Source organism: Pezoporus occidentalis, unplaced genomic scaffold, assembly GCF_034315485.1.
Source record: "Pezoporus occidentalis ecotype Australia unplaced genomic scaffold, CSIRO_AGI_Poc_V1 ctg122, whole genome shotgun sequence".
In the NCBI taxonomy this organism is placed as follows: domain Eukaryota; kingdom Metazoa; phylum Chordata; class Aves; order Psittaciformes; family Psittacidae; genus Pezoporus; species Pezoporus occidentalis.
Window position 1 is genome coordinate 147,756 of NW_026913016.1, and position 22,865 is coordinate 170,620.

The window sequence follows — 22,865 nt, forward strand, 5'->3', positions numbered from 1 at the left end:
CTCAGCCACGCTCTGGCTTTGCAGTGTGCCATGCAGAGCCTGAAGTGTGTGACACTAAGGGGTCCTATCTGCAGCTCTGCATCCTCCTCACTGCTCCCTGTCTCCCATCATGCCGCTGGCTTCTCTGAAGACACTGAGTGGTGGGCTTCCCTTGTGTCAACCTATGTTGGTTTTGTCTCATTCTCATGGCCCTGCACCTGTGAGCCCTGTTATGAGTCTCCTATGAGAAGTGATGGCCACCAGTGTGAGAACCACTTTCCTTTCCCACCTCTCTTCCTGTTCTTGAGCTGTTGCTCTCAGCTTACATTAGGGGACCTACCAAAATGCATGCACAAAGCTTCACAACCAACCTATGTGACCCATCAGCATGTGCTCCCATCAGCACTAACAGCTTTGTGAGCAGGAACAATGAAAAGGGAGCTTGAGGGGGTGAAAAAAGAAAGGATACATACAGTTATCACAGGAAATCTGCCTGCAGGGAGGGCACCCACGCCAGCAGAGAGGATGCCGAGGGGAGGACACTTCACTGGGGACCTCCTGTTCCTTCTCCTCCCAGCTGGCCATGTGGGCGAGTTTTCCTTTCCCTCTGTTTCTCTCCTTTCATTTTTATATGTTTCCCAAAAGGCAGCTATTACATTGAAGTCAATGCATGCCACCAGCTACAGACCCCATGAATAAATCTTTGTGCAGGTCCATCTAACTCAACATCCTCTGGACAACAACATGGGGGGAAGCAAATGGTCCCCATCTTCCCAAAGGACCCAGTGCACCCCCAGCCCTTGGCACTCCTGCACTGGGATCACATAGAGGGCAGGCTCCATACAGAGCTGAGCAACCAAGAGATGAGGTGCATGTGATACCTGATGGCCTTCAGGAAAAGGTCCATCCGGGAGCACCCTCACAGGACCAAATCAGGGTCTATATGAAAGGCAGAGAGCTGCGAGCAAAGAAACTGTGTAGCTGATTCTTCTTTTATCACACATTATCTTCAAACACTTAAGTTAGCATCAAAGATTAAAACCAATTCCTATTTTTAACCAAAACACCTCACAAGGCTTCCCATTTTCATTAACAGCTCCAGTCCAAAGGGGAATACATGAATATACAAAATGAGGTTAGGATCTACTTTCCTGCCTCTCCTCTTTCATGGCACAGTTTCAGCCGTGTTTCACTGGGAAGAGCAATGCCTAATGGGTTCCTGTGCACACGAACCACGTCAAGTATCATTAGAAAGCTATTCAGAAGCATGCATGCAGGCCTGTTTCAAAAAGTGATAATGTAAAAATAGCACTCCCTCCCTTGACACATCTGACCAAATAGAGCAGATCTCTACATGTGCTTGGAAAATAGCTACTTTCATGACCAAAACAAAACTCTCTCCCTGCAAGCACGCACCCATATGCTCGGCCTTACGCATGTGTGGCGTCTGGTTTATTCAGTCAAAATAGCTGCACACATTGTTATATTCAAGATTTGAGAAGCTATTGCCATGGGGACTGAAGATCCAAATAGATCCTGAGATCAGATCACAGGAGGTTTTAAAATAAAATTGCCATTTCTGCCAATAATCATGTGAAACCAGCTTCAATGTGTAAGCGTGGGGACTCGCGTTTTAGGTGACTTCTTACAAACTGAAGTTACTGAAACAAGAAGAATATTATATGTTGTTCATAACAGCCTTGTACCAAATGTATAAGTATTTAAATATGCAGAACATCTCCTCAAATGAGCAGGAGATATTGGCAGTAGACAGCTGTATTGGGTCTGTGGTGGTACCAGAAGCATAACTACACTTGAACATTTTTCCACCAAGGCATACAAAGGGAGTTGTCCCTAGTTCTAGATTCACATAGCACCGCATCTGTGAGTTTCTTACCTCTGCATAAGACAAGCTATTATATATATCTATATATATGTATATAAAATTATACCAGAGTAGAAACCAAAACTTGCTTTGCAGGACAGAAGTTATTGGAATCTGCCCTTATTTCTGCATAATCTCTGCGGTGAAGTGATCTCAGGCTGTGCTACCAGCTCTGTCAAATGAAGTGATGTCAGGGCAGATTAATACTTGGGTATGAGAACACGAAACAAAATCCACCTTTCTAAGGATGCTGTAATCAGAGCTGCATTAACCTGGGATGGAGACAGCCTGCTCTGGGTGGGCAGGGGGGGCAATGGTTGCACAATATGCTCACAGCATGGAAATGCATGTTGTGTTGGTGGACTGAGGTGAGCACGGCAAACCAGAAGCCCCCAGATGCACCTCAATAGATCTTTGCCTTGTCTGTCATAATTGTTTGTATTAAATTGTCTCTGTTTATACAAAAAAAATATTAATCTGATTTAGCAAAATCAGATCAAATACAAGTTAAGGCTTGTATGTGATAACCTTTAACAATGTGAGCACTAAAGATACTTTGGGATCACTGCAAGTCCATTTTGAGATACTTCTGCTAAAAAAACATAGGCCTATTTTCTGTAGTGCAAATGTAATCCTGCAGCTCTCAGGGACTGCATTTAGGAGAAAAAGTGTATTGCTAACAGGTGCCAAAATCTGAAACTGGTCATCATGCTTTAAGATCATGTGGTGGGTTGAACCTGGCTGGACACCAGGTGCCCACTAAGCTGCTCTATCACTCACCTCTGCAGAACTGGGGGAGAAAAAAACCAAAAGACTCCGACTACAGCAAAAGACTCATGGGTTGAGATACAGACAGGGAGATTACTTACCAATTACCATCATGGGCAAAACAGGCTTGACTTAGGGAAATTAATTTATAGCAAATAAGATCAGTAGGCTAATGAGAAATAAAACCAAATTTCAGAAAACACCTTTCCCCCACCCCTCGCTTCTTCCAGGCCTCAACTTCAAACCTGATTTGCTCTGCTCTGGCACCTGGAGAACCTCCTCCCCTCCTGCACTGACCTTGGTGCCTGCAGAGTTGCTGCTCTCATATATTCTCACTCCTCTCTCCAGCTGCAATTGCCCAGTTGCAGAGCAACTCTTCCCCTTTCTTGAATATGTTATCCCAGAGGGGATACCACCATCACTGATGGGATTGGCCTTGGCCAGCAGTGGATCCATCTTGGAACAACTGGCATTGGCCCTATTGGAAACATCTGGCAGCTTCTCACAGAAGCCACCCCTGTAGCTCCCCTGTAACCAAAACCTTGCCACCCAAACGCAATACACATGGTAATGTGCTGGCTATTCATATTTGTGCCAGCCAAATCCATCTGACTATAGTGGATCAAACCACCATTTCCCCATCCATCCATGGACATGTGTCAGTTAATGTGTATTACTCAATATCTGTTCAAAACAGCAGTGTCACAGCACCATGCTGTTTAGGAAGTTGGCAGAATGGCTTCACATTATGATTTGGAGGTGATGAAGGTCACTCCATCCACAGAGCTCCAAATCTGCAGTTAGGTTTCTCCAGAAGTGATCCTCCAAATGGATCCACCAAACCAGAGGCTACAAAAGAAGAGCCATCTTCTACCCTTGCACTGCTGAAATACAGAGAGCTTCTAATGCACTCTCATTGCCTGGGGCTGTCAGCACAAGGAGGTTTGTTAGCCTGCAAATTTGCAGACTGCTGGCATTCCAGAGACTTTACAAGTGTTCACTAAAATGAGGTTGTCTTGTCTGGATTGCCTTTGGAGACCAACTAGAGCCAACCAGGTCACTCACACATTTCATAGTCCAACTGTAGCCCTGAGATGGGCATACAGGCTGGTTTACAGGAGATTCAATACCTTTGGTGAGCACAGGCCATGGGTGTGTGTCCTGTCAGCTGGCAGGAGTGGGTGCTGACAGCACTGTCCACTGCTGAACCTCGCCAATACCAGGCCTGGCAAACACACCCAGCTCCACATTGATCATCCCATGTACACACTGTGACCACACGAGAATGTGCAGTACCATCACCCTGCTGCAAGTGATACTGGTGAGGTACAACCATAGCAGATTGCCCCAAGCACACCCACAGTCTTCAAAGAGAGTCCAGATGGTTTGTGGTAGGTGGTTCCTCCTCATGCTAGAGCTTACAGGCTGAAATATACACTGTGGCTGATGACAGTTGTCCCCATGAGCCCGGTGACCATCTCCTCATAGATGGAAAGAAACCTTCAGTCAAGCCAGGACTCTTGTAGGATGGAGTGCAGGTGGCTTTGGGTGGCTGAGGCCCAGGGCTCCAAAGGAGGCTTTTCCTCACCCACTGTGACAATATCCACCTTGCTGCAGTCTCCATAGGTCCTTTGAGGATCCTTTTTGTCTAGGGGATGCACTGAGACAGGCCTCTCCTGGCAGCAATGCCACAGCCTGGTAATGGCATAGCTAAAGAGCCTGGTTTCTTGGCCAGAAGGAACATGTTGGAAGCCATGTGTGATCATACAGCTGGCATAAGGTTATACCTGCACCATGCCCCCAAGGTTATAATACATAGGCTTGCACCATTACGGTTGTCACCCAGGAGTTCTGACTCTCCCCTCCTCTTTACCAAAGAAGAAAATCTCTCCTGATCCAGAGGGTGAGGAATGTGGCATCCCATATCTTGTGACTTGCATGTTTAAAGGAAATCTTTATTACCTCTGCAGTTTCCCAAATAGGATGACATTATTTACCTGGTTGCATACTACTTCTGCATTCATCTCTGTCCCAGACTTGCTTCCCTCTTGCCGTCTCTACTACCATATTCTATACATCCATAATGAAAAGAAGAAAATTCCCAATTATGCCAGTTAAATTATACACTTCTGTTGTATGGACAGTCACTCCCAGGTCCTCGGGGACTTTTACTGTATACTCTGCATCTCTTTGACTTCTCCTTCAGGTGCAGCATAGTCTGCACCAGGGACTTCCTGGTCCTTTTTGGCTCTGGGAATGGGCTTCAACCCATGCACCTCCAGGCTGCTTATGCTGAAAGCTCTGGGCCGTGGAGCAGACTGCCTGGAGCTGTTCCTACCACAAAAAAAAAAAAAAAAAAGCAAGCCATCAGGTTTTGCTGTTTGTGGCACAGCCCAGCCTAGCCCAGCCTCCTGAGCACCTGCAATCCAAGGCCAAAGCCTAGGAGGCTCAGCAAACAGTATCTCAGGAGCTGTGCTTGGTCTGAAGCTCTGGGCAGCAGGGCATTCTGGCTCCTGATCACCATCTGCCTTAAATGTGGGAAGGCTGTCCAGACCCTGTAAGTGTCTGTGACCCCTCTGGTTCCATGGCAGCCTGGAGCTCAGGCATCAGTACAAAGGGATGTCTTCAGCTCCAGGTGGGTGCCCGAGCCCTGAGCACATCCCCCTCCTCCTGGGGCTTGGGCTGCCTGGGCCCAGGGCCAGCTTTGACAGTGCAGCTGCCTGGCCTTGAATCAAAGAGCTGTTTGAGCACAAGCCTTGGCAGGGATTCACTCCCCTTATCTCAGGAACTGCTTTTAAGCAGGGCTCCTGCCCTTGGTTTCTGCCTGAGCTACACTGCAACTATCCCTGTAGCTGGCCATATGACTCACTGCTCTGGACCCTGACATGAGCTGGCACCTGCCTCATCACTATGGTCTTATCTGGTGATTGGGCTTTTGACTGACCTCAGCTGCTATTACTCAACCAAGCTCTTTGTCTTTGCATACTGTGACAGCAGACCCTTGTCCATGAAGCCCCCACCCCATGACCACCTTCCCATAACTCTCAACAGCAGCCCACCTTCTTGTGTGGAGCTGCCTGACAGTGGGAACCAGCAGAAGATGAGGAACCAGTGTGTACTTACTCTGGGGTTTCTTGTGAGAATAGCAGAGGAGGAAAGTGATGCTCTGTCCCAGGAGGAGCTTCCCCTAACTCTCCTTCCAATCAAACCATGGATAAAGATGCTGAGACAGCAACTTGGCTCAGACTGAACACAGAGGGCCTACAAATAACCAGGGGTTTTACAGTTCCTCCTTCACTAACAACATCCCCCAGATTCTGGAAGCACTAGCAGACCAGCCAGCTGCTCCCTCAATGCTTCTGTTCCTGGTCTGCAGATAATGAAGTATTTGTAAGTGCCAGCTCCAGGATCCTCACTGGCTCTTCCAAAGCCAGCCTCACACCAACTCCTTCACCAGCTCTTTGTGTCACCCACAGAAGTGACTTCTCCCAGCAGCAAGGGCAGCTCTCTGGGACTGATCCTAGCACAGACATCCTGAGAAGGGTCCTCATTTCCCTGAGCTCCGTACCAGTCCACCCCCCTCCTGAGAGCCCAGGGAAGCTGCCTGGATTTGCAAAGTGCCATTGACTGTGCTGTCTATGAGTAACAGGATATGGTGTACTGCTCAGAGAGGTATTTAAGAAGACTGCCGGTTCCTTGGAGACACTGTGGGAGGACTGGTGACACCCATAACCTACTGCTTTGAAGCTGGAGGACCACGCTGTACCTTGAGAGTATTCAGGTGACAAATTCATAGTGATGTAGTTCACTGAGCACTAGTTTTCTGCTGTAAGTATAAGGACTATCGCAGGTCAGACCAAAAGTCTGTCTTATTCAGTATTGTACCTCCAACACACACCAGTAAATGGATCTCTTAACGAAAACATAAGAACAGGAGAAAAAAGTGATGCTTCCCCTACCACTTTCCCAGCTTCCAACCATTTTCAGAGTAGGGGTTTCCTGACCTGGGTATATGGATCTTTGTACACAGCAACCTTCCATGGGCTTCTCTTTGGCGGACCTATCTCATCTCTCCTTGAGCGTGTGTTACCTCCTAGCATCCACAGTATTTCAGGGCAGCCTTTGACAAAGCTGGAGCCTTTACTAGGATTTACCTTGCATTCTTTATAAAGCCTTAGTTACCATGAGGTAAGAACGTAACTATTTTCCTATGAAGACAAATTTTTACGTCAGTGATAAAGAGAACTGCAAACATGCATTAACAGTCTCACCAAAATTATACATGTATCTTAAAACGAGTGTCAAAGGCATTGTTTGTAGGGGACTTTGCCTTAGTTTACATTATGAGTTACTCATCCCTTTTGTCAGAGAGCAACACCTGATGAGACTCTGCTTAGCAGGTTGCTGAAGAGCTATACAAGTGGTGGGACAGCGTGATCTGAACAGGGACCCCAGACATGCACGTGTCTGACCCTGCACTAGTCACTCTGCCTCTAACAGACACGAGAAAGCAAGGCATAGGAGTTAACATCTGCTGGCAGTTAGCACACAAACAGTGGCAAATTTTGCAGGAAAAAGCTTCCTCTCACTCTGCCGTGCCGACTGTAATACACGATTACAGCTGTCATGTCACCCAAGTCAGAGATGATCTGGGATCCCATTTTGAGATGGGCAAACAAGACACGAGACCCATGAGTGGTTAACTTAATGGGCTAAATAACAACCCTTGTACCTTTCTGTTATTACAAGTTGCATGATTTTACAGGCTATTCTTGATGGGTGGTTTGTAGCCAAGTCAGCAGCAGCAGTTTCAGATGACATTGCCAACTGCCAGTTGCCAGATGCCTTGCCAACTGCCCCACTCCTCTGCTGGGGAGGCATCCTCACCTCCTCCAACCCACAGGTCTTGGCTTCAGCTGCTCATGGCTGGGAACAGAGAGACTGAGGAGCTGACACGTTTTATTTGCCTCTCCTGCACATTCTAACACCTACTTGCAGGGTGGGACTGACAGCAGGCAGCATCTTAAAGTACTGCACCTATCTCCCCAGTCCTTCTTGGAGGGACTGCCAGTAAGAGCATGACTTGGGTTCATTACATTTCATCTACTTGCTGGTTTTCTTGCAGCTCTATTGACTGGTGGACATAGACAAAATCATTGACTGAAAAAAAAACAAGTGACTGACTAGCACAGTGGTAGTGCCCTCTGACTCTGAGCTGCAGGTGGGTTTCTGAGCTAGCCATGTGCACTTCCCAGAATATGGCAATATCACTTGCTGGGTTCATTTCATTTTGCTGAAGCCAGCCAGTCATCCCAGGAACAAGCATAGCTCAACTCTGTTCAGTAATGGGACACCCAAAGAGTTGTTATCACCCCACATCTTTGAATTATGAAAGATCTTTCCTCCCCACAGCTCTTTAAGCGATAAAATTTATGTTTTGGGGACACTGAAGGTACTCAATGACCTCAGTGGCCTAACCAGCCTCTTTTTCTCCCTTTCACTCCATCACCCACCCATTTCATCCCAGCCAGGATATCAGCCTGTGCATCTGGACCAGGGCTGCAGTAGAGCTGGAAACCAGCACTGCTGCAGCATCACTGGAGCAGGGATCTGAAGTAGAGTGCAGGGAGGCTGCTCAGGGCCAGTAAATCCTATTAATGTGTTCACAGCCCTGACATATATTTCACAGGTATTGGTGACAAAAATATGTTGATATGAAGCTCATATGGTGAGAAAGAATGGCCACCCTGAACCACACAGTTTGTTCAGTTTTAAAGTATCAAAATGTTCATTCCTTATATTTTAATACTGTCTGTTACTTACAGTGCCAAAAAGTAGTATTTGCTTAACTATATCAAAATATTTTTTTTGAGTACATGCAAGTTTAATTATCTAGTCAAGAGCTCCACCAAGAAGCTTTATTCAGGCAGTAAAACTAATCAAACTTTCATGCAGCTCTGTTTAAGAGGCATTCAATTCCTGAGTGTCTACTAAGACTAATGAAATGCGCTGCAGAAACTCTGAAAGGCTTATATCATGAATAGGAGAAAATGGGAAAGAAAAGACATTGCCACAGTTGTATCTATAAATCCTATCTAGTGGAATGGGTGTAGATTTATGGATTGGTAAATTGAGTTGTCCCAGTCTGGAGACACTTCATTTTTTTATTTGCAAGTCTTCCTTTTACCTCAGAGATTATGTTGGATGGAGCTGAACAAAGCTCTTTTGTTCAAGCAATGGGGAGCACCTCCTCCAGAGGATAACTGCAACAATCTTGCCTGGCAGGGATTGGATCGGCATTGCTCAGTTGTCCTATGAGGCCTGAGTAAGCCACAGCTGGCAGCTATGGCTACCTTCTCTGACAGGTAAACCAAAGTTCTCAGCTACTGAATCTGCTCTAGCTGCTCTCTTGAAGACAGATGGACAGCTGGATCCAATTCTCCTCCAAAAGAACAAGTGCCAGAGCCTAGAAGCCATCTCTGACATTCACAATCTTGACAAACACCAGTCACACCGGTCATGCCATTTGGGCTTTTGCTGCTTCTGGCTCCTTCTCTTCTACTGCTAGCAATAACGGTGCAGCACACCCAGACAAAGCCGTTAGGTAAAGGCATGTAGGAATGTGCACTGGAAGCTGAAACGAGAGGAATGGAAGTGCTACGTTGATCCCTCAGATAAGAACATTTGGCACACAGCTGAACGACAGTGAAGAAGAGCATTAGTCTTCCAGATTTTTATTCATCTCCATCAGGCTGCAAGCCTTGTTTTGCCAGAACTGTGAGTTACAAGTTACAGACATTTGAATGATATAAAGAGGGGCTGGGGGGAGGCAATTAAAAAGCCGAGCTGTCAATTAGAGGGAGAGACTCTGAGAGAAGTCTGTGAAAGGCTTATATATAGCTATAAGGGTCTGTTGCAGAAACTGATGTGGCATAAGATGAGCTAGATATGAACATTACATGTTTTTGTTGTTTTGTGGGTTTGGTTTTCTTGGATAATTTTCTTCCAAAGAAATAATTCTCTGCTTTGTAGAGGGTGTTAAGATCACTGCTGACCACTGTCTACAGCTACACCACCCCCACACATCCTCTTTACTAGCGGGGAAATACTTGGTGTGACTTTGACTCAATCTGCTCTGCCCAGGCTGCTATTGATCTGAAGGTCCTGAGTCTGTTTGCAGCATATACAACTACCACCACCGCCACAGTAGCAGCTTGGGGGGTTTGGATGCAGTGATTTTGACACTCTGGGGAGAATTTGTTGGACTGACAAGAGACCATTATAGCAGGTACAACACCCTAGGGAGGCACACGTCTATCGTGTGCACGCGTGGTACGGAGGGGGTGTTTGCAACGCACTGGATTTGCCTTCCACGTAGCTTGCTTGCATGGCGGGCAAGATGAAGAAAACTCAGGGCTTCACAAAACATCTGGATTTGCTGGGTGCGCGTTGTGAAGCATTTCCCAGGCGACACACAGAGATGTCAATGCGGTCATGGGACGCAGAGGGAGGTGTGTAGCAGGCGCCTGACACGCTCCTGGCAGACAGAGCTGCCAAGGACAGCTTCACAGTGAGTTGCGCCAGCGAGGTCAGCAAACGGTGCATCTGGGGGGAACAAAGCTGCAGCCAACCAGGGTGCGGGGGCTCCTGGAGGCCGGGGTTGCCCTGAGCCCGCTGCAGCCCCTGTCAGGGTTGATTCCCCAGGCCCCCTCATGCACACGAGGCCACAGAGGAGCCTTTGCGCTCCGTGGCAGGCCCTCCCCGCCGCCCTCGGAGAGCCACAACGTTCAACATTTAGCCGGATCCACTAGAGCGGAACAAGGGCCGAGGCGTGAGGCCGGCGCTGTCGCCGCCCGCTCCACGTGAGAGGCCGCCGCCGAGCCGGGACTACAGCCCCCAGGATACAGCGCGGCACCGCCGCAGTGCAGGGCGGGAAACGCAGTCCGCAGCCCTCGGCCCCGCCGGGGCCCCCTTGGGGTTGCGACGCGACGCGGGGCGGGGCGGGGCGAGGCGGAGGGGCCGCGCCGCGATTGGCGGAGCCCCGCGAGCCGCCGGGAGCCGCCTCGCAGGAGCTGGGAGCCGTCGCCGGGAGCTGCTGCCGCCGCCATGGCCGAGAACGCCGCCGCCGCTGCCGCCGGCCTGGAGAACCACCGCATCAAGAGCTTCAAGAACAAGGGCCGCGACGTGGAGGTAGGTGCGGGGCCGGCGGGGACCCGGCTGGGCCCGGCCTCCGCCTCCGGCGAGCGCGGGAGGAGGGGCCGGGGCCGGGGCCTGGCAGCGCTCAGGTCGCCGCCGGCGGGCGGCGGGAAGGCGGGGAGCAGCCGCCGGGGCCGGCGGCGGAGGGGGAGCGGCCGCGGGGATTTTTTTCCCCTTTTTTTCTTTTTTTTTTTTCCCTCCGTCATGCGGGCGCGGCCGGCGGGGGGTGGAGGAGGCGGTGGCGGGGGGAAGGGTTGGCGCTGCCGGGCCGAGCGCGGTCCCGGCGAGCGGCGTGCAGGCCTCGCCGCGCCCCCTCCACGGCTCGCCGGGATGCGGGGGGGCCCGGTGGGCCTCTCGCCGGCCGCCGTGCCTGGGCCGGGCCGGCGGGATGCACCCCCGTGAGCCCCCCCCCAGCTCCCGGCTGCCGCCTTCCTTCCCTGCCGTCCTTCCGCCCCCTTCCCCGTGCTCGGCGGGATCGGGGCTCGGATGGGGAGGACAATGGTGCCGGCTGCCTTTTGTGCCAGTCCCTCTGGGCGGTAACAGCGCTTCCGCCGGGGCGAGGGGCTTCCCTGACCGCCCGGCCGTGCCTCGCTGAGCTGCTGCCGCGGACGGGGGCCTGTGCTGGTGGTGGGAGCCGCTCTCGCTCTCCGATCGGCCTTCACAGAGTGCACTGGGCTGGCCCATTCTGCTTCCTGCACTGCCTTAGATCAACCCTTCTTTTTTTTTCCTCCTCTCTGTTTTTTAAATGCTCGTAGGCACATCAGTGATGGTGTGCTGGGTGTCTCCATCTAAATCGGGAAGGAGTGCGGTGCTTACTAAGGCTAATAGGGTAGTAGGTTACTCCTTCAAATTTGAGAGATGCTAAGTGGTTAGAAGCTTATTCCCTGGAGGTATTCCAAAGGTCTTCTGAATCTGTGTGTCATTCGCGGGGACATCTTCAGTTCTAGTCGCAATTGAAAAGGGAGGAAATCCCAAATCTTATGTTTAGGTTTCTGTAAGAGGAAAAAAAAGGAGGAGGGAGTTATTCTGAAATCAGACTAGGATTGGAATCGGATTAGGATTTGCTAGACTGAAAACCTAAATACGTGTTGGATTAGTTTGACTTCACCCCAGGGTGTTTTCCATGCTTCTGTTGATCTTATCACTTAAATTCACTTCTGTAATCAGCAGGACCGGAATTTTAGTCCTTTGAAAGCATGTTTTGTAATATAGCAGAATTCACACCTCTACTGCTATTGTTTGGGTGGGGACAATTTTATGCAGGTCAGGCTTAGCAGCAGCAGTGTCTTTAAGATGACATTCACAGCATAAAATAACCTTTATCTTAGATTTTGCTTAACTTGGTGACAGTTAATCTTTCTCACAGAAAATATTGTATGTAAAGAGTATGGTAACTTCAACACTTCGGGCTAACATTAGTAAATGTTAGAAAGGAACTAAAAATTACCCATCCTTCTGTTTAGCAGTTGCTTTTCAGGGTAAGGAGGAGGCGTGGCGGGTCTCTTTCTCCCCTTCTCATCCAGTGAGACTCTTCCTGCTGTTCCTCATTCATTTTGTCCTTGTCTCATCTCCCTGTATTGGTTACTAGCTTTGTTGCTGCTTTCTCAGTCATTGGCCTGAATCCATCAGAGCTCTAAACAGGGAAAGGTTAGGTATGTTCTTGCCTAGTGCGAACCGATCTGTCATCCATACTTGCTTATATTATAGCATGCCCGAGACTAGGGGAATTAAATATCCGCCTCTCTGGAGGCAGGGAAGAAGGAAATTGACTACCTAAGCTGGACCGAAATTAGTTATACAAGACCAGCTAAGGTAGCTTAGCTCTCATTTCCTCCTGAGGAGGAGCAATTATTTTGGAATAGGGTATTTGCTGTTACAGAGGACTATGTCCTCTGGGGTTTTCTTCCAGTGTGCTGACTGACTTCCTTTTGTGGCTGAGCCTAAAACTGGTAGGTAGGTAGTTCCAGCATGTTAATGTGGTTAAAGCTTTCACCCTTGCTTTTGAAAATGGTTAAAATCTAAGAAGCATCTTTCTTTTGTGAGCAGCAAAGAGATGAAACACAGAAATATGTTGAAGTTGGAAGCATCCTGTAATGAAATGTTGATTCATTAAAAGGATTGTAAAGTATTTGAAATGTGTCAGCATCTTTTAAAACTATTCATATCAAATATTTGAAGTTTTCTCTTACATGTTTTTGACTCTTCTGATCATGGTATTTCTTTAAAAGTTTGTTTTAGAAGTACCCTTCTAAGTAAACTGTAGCTATCTTAAGTCTGTAGAAGTAAAACAATGTAAGGTAACTGAAAGAGGTTAGATTTAGATTAGCTATTAGGAAGAAATTCTTCACTGTGAGGGTGTTGAGGCACTGGAGCAGGTTCCTCAGAGAAGCTGTGTCTGCCCCTTCTTAGCAATGTTCAAGGCCAGGTTGGGCATGGCTTTGAGCAGTCTGGTCTGGTGGAAGGTGTCCCTGCCCATGGCAGGGAGGTTGGAACCATATGATCTTTAAGGTTCCTTCCAGTCCAAACCAGTGTGATTCTGTGGTGGAGAACGGAAGAGCACAGCAATGCTATAGATGCATTACTTACTGTGCCTCTCTTTGAGATAGTGGTACACAGACTGACCTGCTGATTGGACAGTTTGTTTAGTGGAGGTTATCGGTTCTCCACAAAATGTTTCTTTTCTAAATCAAATATTATATGTAATTCCCAACTGTGAGCAATAACATACACTTGGTTTGGTCTCTGTGCTATCATAAGGAGTTTTCTGTAAAGATCCTGCCTCCAATTTTCTGTACCTAACTTTGGAAACCAGGAGGCATCATCAGTGCCATCATTGGCATTGATCTGCATCTACACATTTTGTCAAATTCCACCAAAGAGAAAATAAATGGTTGGTAAGATGGAGCAATAAATCATGGTCTGAAATCTAGATTATATTCTTTGGAAAGTCCAGAATATTGAAGCCGTAAGTTTGAAAACAGTGGCATTTGAGTCACCTTCTGCCTGGAAACAGTCACTGCCTTTGAACACATTAGGCTTGAATACATTCTTTAGTAATCTTGCTTTGGCTTCTAATAAATACTGGTGAGTTATTATTGATCCCCTCTGGGTGCATACTCTTCTGGCAGACCAAAATACTTGCTCCTTTAATTTGTAGTTAACTCATATTTTATTACTGGGTTTGCTGGGCCATATAATTATCTTTGCTTTTGGTTAGTGCAACTTTAAGGGAAGCGAAAGGTGAGTAAGTACTTTAGTTTTATGTTGACAGACCTCAGTGCCACATGCAACTTCTCGCTGTGCTTTTTCTAAGAGCAAAAAAATGGGTCTGTAGAGCAGAAGTGAAAGCTTCTGAATCCTTGACCTGCATAGCCTCACCCTACGTTTCCTAGTTTCAGATTTGGGTAGAATTTTCTTGGTTTTTTGTTGGCTTCCTCTCTTAAGGAGGCAGTGTTGGGGATATAGAACTGGAATTCTGATTTTTGACATATTAATACTTCATAAAGTATTTAGCCCCCAAAAGGGATGATAACAAAGTCAAATGCCAGAAGCTAATTGTTAATCCCTTAATGTGAGTTTTTACTCTTGCTTTTATTAGTGAGACTCTTCTATTTTTATAGGTACTGACATGTGATTAGCAGCAGACAGAGCTAACCTGAACCTGCAGAGCTGAGCGATAAGGAGCCAAGACACTAGTGGCTTCATCTGGACAAACAACTGCCAGAACAGTTTCTCCTCACAGCCTTCTCAATTTTCTATTCTCCAGGGGTGTGAAAAGGCTTTTTAGTTCCTCCCATATATCGAAGAGAAGGCTTTCCAGTGTTCCTCATAGGCATGCAGTTTTCCTAAGTCTCTGTGGGTTTCTTCTAAATGTATGGTACTGATTATTCCAATACAATTAAAGCTTTATAGGACAAGATTAAATAGGTGCAGTCAATTTGTTATGCCCCTTGTAACTACTCCATCTGTTTGTTTATCTTGACATCTAAGATAGCCTAGCTTTTAGAAAACCTAATTTGAACCTTCTGATTTTTTCTGTTTGCAGTTCTTCAGCCTAGTAACACCCTTAAACGTTTCGACTCCTGTAACTTCCTGGACTAGAAGTGTTACCTGTTTTTTATTACAGTAGCAGGTACCCATATGTTAACTCACTGGTCTGATGTTTAAAGTGACAGATCAGACAATTCAGCCTATTTATTTTTGTAATTAGTTAGCATCCCTCTCTAAAACTGAGGGAAAATTCTTGATGAATGGAGATGCTACGATTTGTAGGGCTGTCTGCATGCTTTACTTGGAGGGGTGGGGGGGTGGTGTGATACAGTGTGACTGTGGTCATGTAATTAGCAAAATGCTTACTGGATCAAAAGTAGAGCTCCATGTGCATCCATTTAGAAAAAGAATACTGAAACAAAAACCTCACCATCAAACTAGTGAGGAGTTAGTGTGTTATAACTGTTTGTCAAAACTGGGATTAATGACTGGGATTAAAATTTCATTTTTTGTTTACTTGTCATACCCTAATCACAAGTCAGAAGAACACAAATCCTTGAACTGCGTTGCTTAGACCATAGGATTAACCTCCTAAATTTGTTGAAGGCTATTTACCAAAAGGAGACATGACCACTCTGTCATCCTTCACCTACTCCTGCTCTATTTGATTTTAAGCTTCAGAGGTCTTGGCCACTGATGTCTTTTCCTCAGTTTACAGTTTCTTTTGGGGCAATTCTATCACCTTTTGCTCTGTGTCACCTGTGGGTCCAGGAACTTTCAAGGATTATTTTTATTCTGTGCCTTCAGGACCCCAACCGCAGCAGAGGCACAGGAGGAACCTGGGTTTATCCCAGATCTCCATCATCCGTTATGTCAGGTTCAGTGTAATTACTGTTGCTTCTTTGCTAACAGTGTGGATCTGGTTCTTGAGGTTGCTTGAATTTACTCACATTTTTTTTTTGTCATGCTGCTATGAATTTTTTTGCAAGCTGAGGAATATTCTGTGGAGATCAAATCTGTACAGTCTCTGGGCATCTAAGAAAGGTATAGGCTGACTTAAACCCATGTTCCTGTCAAGTGTCAAAAGCTTATTGCAGTGGAGGTACAATAGCTGCACAGTGCTAACAAATGAGCAGACATGCTGCTACCAGCTCATTTCTTGATTCTTTTATGTGCACTGACAAGTCTGTTTGCTGCCTTCCTGTACTTCCCTTCAGACATTACCTGAAACAAATAAAGCTTGTAGCAGTCCCAGAAAGCCTGTTACTCCCAGCTACTTTGGAAAAATCCAGTTTCTTTCAGGAGCTGAGTTTTGCAGATTGATCAGCTTTCTGCCTTTCACTTTGCTGGCACAGGAATGTATACCCACAAAAGGATGCCTGGGAGGCAGTAGGGCTGCAACAGCTGATTTAGGTTCGTTTAAGGTCCTGTGGACCTGCTGTCTCAATAGCCTCACTGGCTTCCTGAATCTCAGTAGGTTAAGTGAAAACACGGGTGTCAGGTAGGTTCCTGTTGAGAACTGGATTTAATATATGATCCAGTACTCTCATGCATTGTTTCTAAGCTCTGACTCCTGCAGCTTTATTACCCTTTAAAGCCAGTATATATACTCTTGGGAGAATACAGGTGTATATGTTTGTACCTTGGAAAGAATTACATGGGTAGGAAGAAGAAGGTAATGTGGGTTACTATTGCTGCAGAATGCTCCAAAGTTTAGTTTGCAAGTAAACATGCTGTGAAATGTTTGTGACTCTTGCCAGTATATCCATTTAGATATACTGTCTTAGATTTTCCCTGTCAGGTTCAAAATCAGTTGAATGCATTGCATTTTAAAATGCTTAAAGACACACACACCTTAAGAGGTTATTGTTCGTTTTGGCAATACCTGTGGAGAAAACAATTTGGAGATGACATCTCATGATAAACATAATCTTCATAAGCTGATTGGGATCTGTGCTTGCTGTACTGAGGCCAAATTATTGCTGTTTGTTTTTGCTAATCTCCCTGTAATTACAGGATTTGTTTTTCTTCGTTCTTGTGTATCTCCAACACTACAAGTAACTAAGAGTTACTGGTTCTTACACTACTTTAGAGATTGGTATCGCTAAAGCTTCTTCTATTAAACAGTTGATTTTTGAACTCACAAATTGTTGAAGTCTGGTCTAAGTTGTAGCATTAGCATACTAGCTTTAAGAGCTCTTTAACTATTTTTACATAAGTTTTTTGAGGCTTTCCTAATATTTGTGCAGTTCCAGCACAAATCTAAGCAGGACATTCTGTTCCCTAAAACTGTGTTATCTGAAAAGACAGTGATTAGGAGGCTATACCAGCTATGAGTGATCAGGTTCGTATTTATTGTGGGATTGGAAGTGAAATTAGGCATCTAATTTATAAGATTAGGCTAGAAGAAGCAATGAACTGGTTGAAGCTGGTGGGGTGTGTCATCAAGGAGTAAAGACAAATTATGAGTGAACTGACTTGAAATGAAAGAGAAATGTAAAACGCATAGATTTTCCAAGAATAGTCTGTCAATTGTCTATCAAAATACCCAGCACTGTGAAACTCTGATACTGAATTTATATTTCTGATTACTTCTGTAATAGTAGAAGCTGTGAGCTTTGCATTCCACTTCATAACATTTGACATGGGTAGTCAGAAGAGCTTGTTTCTTCCAAAAAATTAGTCCTGCATCCAAACTGTCTGTGCCTTGGACTGAACTAGTTGCAAAGCTATTTACTTTTTTATTTTACTACTCCCTTAGCTTGCTGAGCCAGCCCTTCAGATCTGGAGAAGACTAGTGGTGGCTCAAAGAGGTCAATGTGAAGGAGAGAAGGTATACCTTATCCAGTGATACTTAACTGCTGGATTGTTATCCCTTCCCAGTCAGATTGACACAATTAAATCTGCTGGGGAAGCTCTATATCATTTCTTATGGGCCAGCTGACACTTTTCTCCTTTCTCAGGTTAAGCAAATGTTACAGTCAGTTTTAAACTTGTTTTTTTGTGTGTTTAGTAAGTACAGCAACTAAAAATAGGAATATATATTGTATGAATGACTGTGGAACAGGAGACAAAATTCGTATCTTCCACATTCAAACACTTATTGAATGACTCATTTCCCTCATATTCTGCCATGTCTGACCAGCTGAGGATCTCTGGTGCATTTTTAACCTTGGTTTTGTCAGATTTATTAGCAGATGCATGTTGTGATGGAGGTGGTGATAGGTGATTAGCAGAACTGGAGGAATGGCTTCCTCATAGTTTGACTTGTTAGCCTTGATGGCGATGTATTTTAATGAGTGCTCAAACCCCATTGTGAACTCGCTGGTGTGGAACATAGTCAAAGCTTGTCTGCATGAGGAGAAAGTGGTTGGAAGGCAGTCAGACAGGGTGCTAGGGTGACTTGTGGCCAGGCTTTCAGAGATGTAGTAAGGGATTCCTGGCCAGGTGCAGTTCTCAGAACATCCCAGTCCTTTTTCTTAGTCAACTGCATTGTAAGTCAAAGTTGAAATTATGCAGAGAGACATTGTGTGTCCCTCTCGGGTAAGCAGAGGTCACCCTAACCAGCAGATACAGTCTTTGCATGCAGCTTTTTCACATCAGGGTCTTTTGCTTCTTTTCATGCCCACAAATGTTAGATGCAAAGTCAGTGGTAGTGATTTCTCTGCACCAAAAATCTGACTTGCAGCCAGATACAGAAGTGTTTCCACACCAAGAAAGAATCTTGAAATGAGAGAGCCCTGCTAGGAGTCAGCAGGATCCTGTTTACTGCTGTTCGTTCATCAGGAATGCAAGAAGAGCGTAGGCTTGTAGCAGGTAATGTTCATAATACTGAACAAACAGCAGTGAAGAGCAACATTCCAGACAAGAAGAGGTGTTTAAGGAGCTCTGACACATGCAGTCAATGTGAGGGTGTCTTTTAGCAGTTGAAAGTCTGGCAGTACCCTCTTGCCATGCGCATTGATAATAGGGGTATGGCTCACTTTATTTCTGTACTCAGAGTAATCTGTATTTTGGTGGACCCTGTAGCTGTGAGGTTCGAAGGAGTTTTGTACTGGTCCTTGTTTATTAAAATCAGACCACTTTTTGTAGTCTAAGCAACTTCTTAGGACTAGCTGATACCATTCTTATGAAAGGATGCATAAATAGGAATTCTGAGAAACTGAAGGTATCCTCAAGGAGAGATGTATGATACCCAAAATGTTCAAACGACAGAAACATGGAATTAAGGCTTATATCACATTATGAAAGTGAGGTAGAGGAATCTAAAATTCATGATACTGGAATGATTAAATCAGGAAGGTTGGTGACATGACTGGGTTCATAAAATACTGTGGGATGTTGCTGGAGTGTATTTTCTAATTCCTGATGTTCCATCTTCTTCCTGGGTTGTCAGCTGGGTTTGTTGTTTTCTCTTGCATCTTAAGCAGAACGATCTCTTCATAGGTTTAATTAGGCAGCTAGCGCATGTTTAATCTTTTTTTTTGCCTTTTGATTATATTTTTCAAAAACCAGAAAAAAATCTGATTTCATTTGGGCCATGTAATACTATACAAAAAAAACTTGCTGTGGTTGAACACAGACTAGCTCTCTAGGGACTTGATTTGTTGGGGTGTTTTTTTCATGCCACCCTGTGAATGTATGCAAATTGCAATGGGATTTTTTTTTCCTCACTTCACAGGGAGATGGTTATAAGAATACATCTTGGAATCGTAGAATGTCTGAGACTTTGATATGACAGTTGAAGACTGTTTAAGTATTTGGAAAGGGAGTGTCTTTGTTCAAACATAGATTTCACAAGAAGGTATCTGGCTACTGTTTAGCCTAGTAGGTTTTCTTGGGTTTTGTTTTTGTTTTTTTTTTTTCTTCCTAGGGGAAACTAGTATAAATATTCAGCAAACTGAAGAATGTCTGGTCTTGTGTGGCATTTGCCCCAGAAGTCTGAGGCCTTTCTGACCAAACACTTCATTTTGTAAGTAGATTCTTGAAAGTTGTTATCTACAATCTATAAAAGCTTTTACATTAACAAAAAAAAAAAAAAAAGAGGACACAAGTCTTTATGCTGATCCAGAGATCAAAATTTTAGTCTGATGTATGCACTGAGTTACTGTGAGCAGTCATCTTCATTTTGTTCTGTTTTCTGATTTCATGTCTTGTACGAAGTGAAGACAGTATTTTGCCTGTGAAGTATGACATTAAAAGTGGTGGATTTGTTTTCTGGTAACATCTATTAGAAAAAATCTGAACTTATACCTCTGAATTTGATACACAAGTGTAGACAATACTTCTTTCGCGGGCTCCTTCAGGACCACAGGTGGGTTTCATCAGGTCCCATACATTTGTGCACATTCAGGCTCCTAAGATGATCTCAAACCTGATCCTCTTCTACAGTGGGCCTGAGGTCTTCATTCTCAGTCCCTGCATATTTGCCTTCCAAGACTTGGGTGGCATGGTCATAGCATTTGCCAGTGAAGACTGAGGCAAAGAAGTCATTGAGAACCTCCACCTTCTTCATATATGGGGTAGCCAGTTCTCCCATTTCCTTCTGGGAAGAGCCCATATTATCCCTAGTCTGTCTTTCTTTGCAACATACCTATGTAAGTCCTTCCTGTTATTGATGATCTCCCTGTCCAGACTCAATTCTAACTGGGCTTTAGCTTTCCTGACCTGATCCCTAGCTTCCCAGACAGTGTCCCTGTATTCTTCCCAGGCCTCCAGGTAGCATTAAAGGTGGTGGATTTGCTTTCTGGTACATCTATTAGAAAAAAAACCTGAACCTATACCTCTGAATTGGGGTCTTCTAGGCTATAGAATAGGAATGGGACTCCTGCTCTTTTGCAATAGCAATCCAACTGTTCTGTTCTGCTTCTCTAGATAGGTCGGTGTACTTGCCCTGCTGGGTAAGGGAATAGGAGGGATGCTTAGAAATTCTAGGAGAGGACAGAGTTGTGTCGGAAGAGATCAAGCAGTCACATAGGTGATTTGCTTGTTGTCCCTCAAAGAAAGGATAAACTTTTATTTCTAGGAGATTCTAAATCATCCGCTGCACTGCGCATGCCATACAGGAAAATAACAAGTATCTTTTTAGTGTTCACACATCTGAATAGAAATTTATGTACTGACAAAAGCAGATTACTGTAACATAAAACTAAACCAAATTTCAAATCCTTATATGTGTTTAGAGTGTGTCAAGAAGCTTTAATCTTCTAACTTAAAAAGTGTGAATAGGAATCACTTGTAATTAGGCTGTCTTGGTTATCCAGTGGTTTTGGTGCTTATTTGGCATATCGCACTATTCAGGTAAGGCAGAGCTGGCATCATTGTAAAATTCAGTATGCCCTTCTGTTTTCAAAAAGTGTGGGGAAAGAAGACAGACTTGATACAGGTATCCTTCAGACCAGTAGCTTCTTTTGGTCTGTAGCATAAATGCTACACCATTAAGTTCAAGGTGGGCTCTTGTCAGACTGGGGTAGCAGTAGCTGCATTGCCACTACTCTTTGGAATACTACATGGGCAGGTTCCTTGCTGTGTTAGGACCATAGGACAAAAAGAGTACTTTAGTTGGTGATCATTGTTGCCTGCCTGTTGGTCTCCACAGACCAACTGTTGCACTGTGATGAGTTAGCTTGGGGTGCTGTGGGATTACCTGGGAGCTTAAGTTTGACTTCAAGTGGAGCCCATGTGACTGCATTATGGTCTTTGGTCTGATGTCAGTAAAGGTGTGATTAACAGTGTTAAGATCTACATCTGAATAGAAATGCTGTAAAACTTTTGACTAGGTATAGAGTCCTTAATTAATGCAAGAGCAGTAATTGGAAATCTACTAGATTCTGCCTTCCTTCCTTCCCCCATTTGAGTTTTAATATAGAAAGAGAATTCCAGCTCTTTTATATTGTATTAAATCGGCAGATAACATGTTGATTGTATTCTGGACTGCTTTGTGTCCTTCAGTATTGGTTCAATTTGTGTTGAATGCAGCCAGCTAAATTGCTTCAGGTCCAGTCTCCTGAGGGTTGTTTGATATGTCTGTACTTGTAAACTGGGTAATTGGTATATGGAAATTAAAACATGAGTGATCACATCTTGTTCCCTTGCTGGTGGTAGCTCAGTCTGCAGGTTAAACAAATGCAGAGTGGATATCGAGACCTCGAAGTATATGATTATGGAACAGCTGCTAAGAAAAAAAACTTAGCAATTGCTTTTCTGCCAAGATCTTATGGAGCAGTAGAAATATATAATGTGGATGGGCAGCTTTGTGTGCTTCCATAGAACTTTCAGGTGAGTCAGCACCATGAGCAACAGTGGTTGGAGGCTTGTGGCTTTCCACATTGGCATGTATGTCTGCCTTCAGCGAGTCATTACCCATCGCAAACTAAGGGAGTTCCTGGATGCAGTCTCATGCATCCAGTTTGCTGAGAGTAGCCAGGTTCAGATAGTTGAATTATCTTGCCACAGACTGGCTAACAAAAAGCAGCTGGTATTCATTTTAGGGGCCCCAAACTGGGGGTTAAAGAAAAATAAAATGGTGTGGCAGCTCTACTAAAATTTTCTTTCAGTGGCCTTTATTAACCCTGAGGAACATGAGTCCCAGACAGATTATGGCAGTAAAATACAGTAGCGTAAATACTGTGCTCTGCTCCTACATAAAGCCAGAAAGGAACTTTATAGTATTGATGTTCTGCAGCGCACAAAGAGTCTGGACCAAGTTCTGATACTTTCTGCAAAATAATAGAATATTTCCCTAAAAGAGGAGCAAATACGTTTCAGGTCAAATATTAATCAAACAGAGTAAAAGTCCCTTGGAGTTTTAGGTCAGGGTACAGGCATATTGTCAGCGTATTGGGATGCTTTGGTAGATCTGTTGCTTGTACTGTGGAATTCATGCCCTCTGCCTGCATTTCTAACTGGGTCAGCATCATTTAATATGGAACTTTGATAACAAAGCTGGAGGTGAAGTTGTTCTAACTTTGTAGTCTATACGACTGGGGATGGGGAAATCAGTTTTTCCTAGACAGTTTGGAGCTTTGTTGGGAATAAAGTTTTGTAA

The 22,865-nt window shown here is 45.0% G+C and overlaps 1 protein-coding gene across 2 annotated transcripts in view; it reads left to right on the forward strand.

The window, feature by feature from the left end:
- Positions 1-10,680: 10,680 nt before the first annotated feature.
- Positions 10,681-22,865, forward strand: part of KPNA3 (karyopherin subunit alpha 3) — a 53,078-nt gene continuing 40,893 nt past the window's right edge. For both annotated transcript variants that reach the window (XM_062607315.1, XM_062607316.1), the window contains exon 1: positions 10,681-10,822. In XM_062607315.1, the coding sequence (XP_062463299.1) occupies positions 10,739-10,822 (84 nt within the window). In that variant the 5' untranslated portion in view covers positions 10,681-10,738. The remainder of the gene's footprint in view (positions 10,823-22,865) is intronic.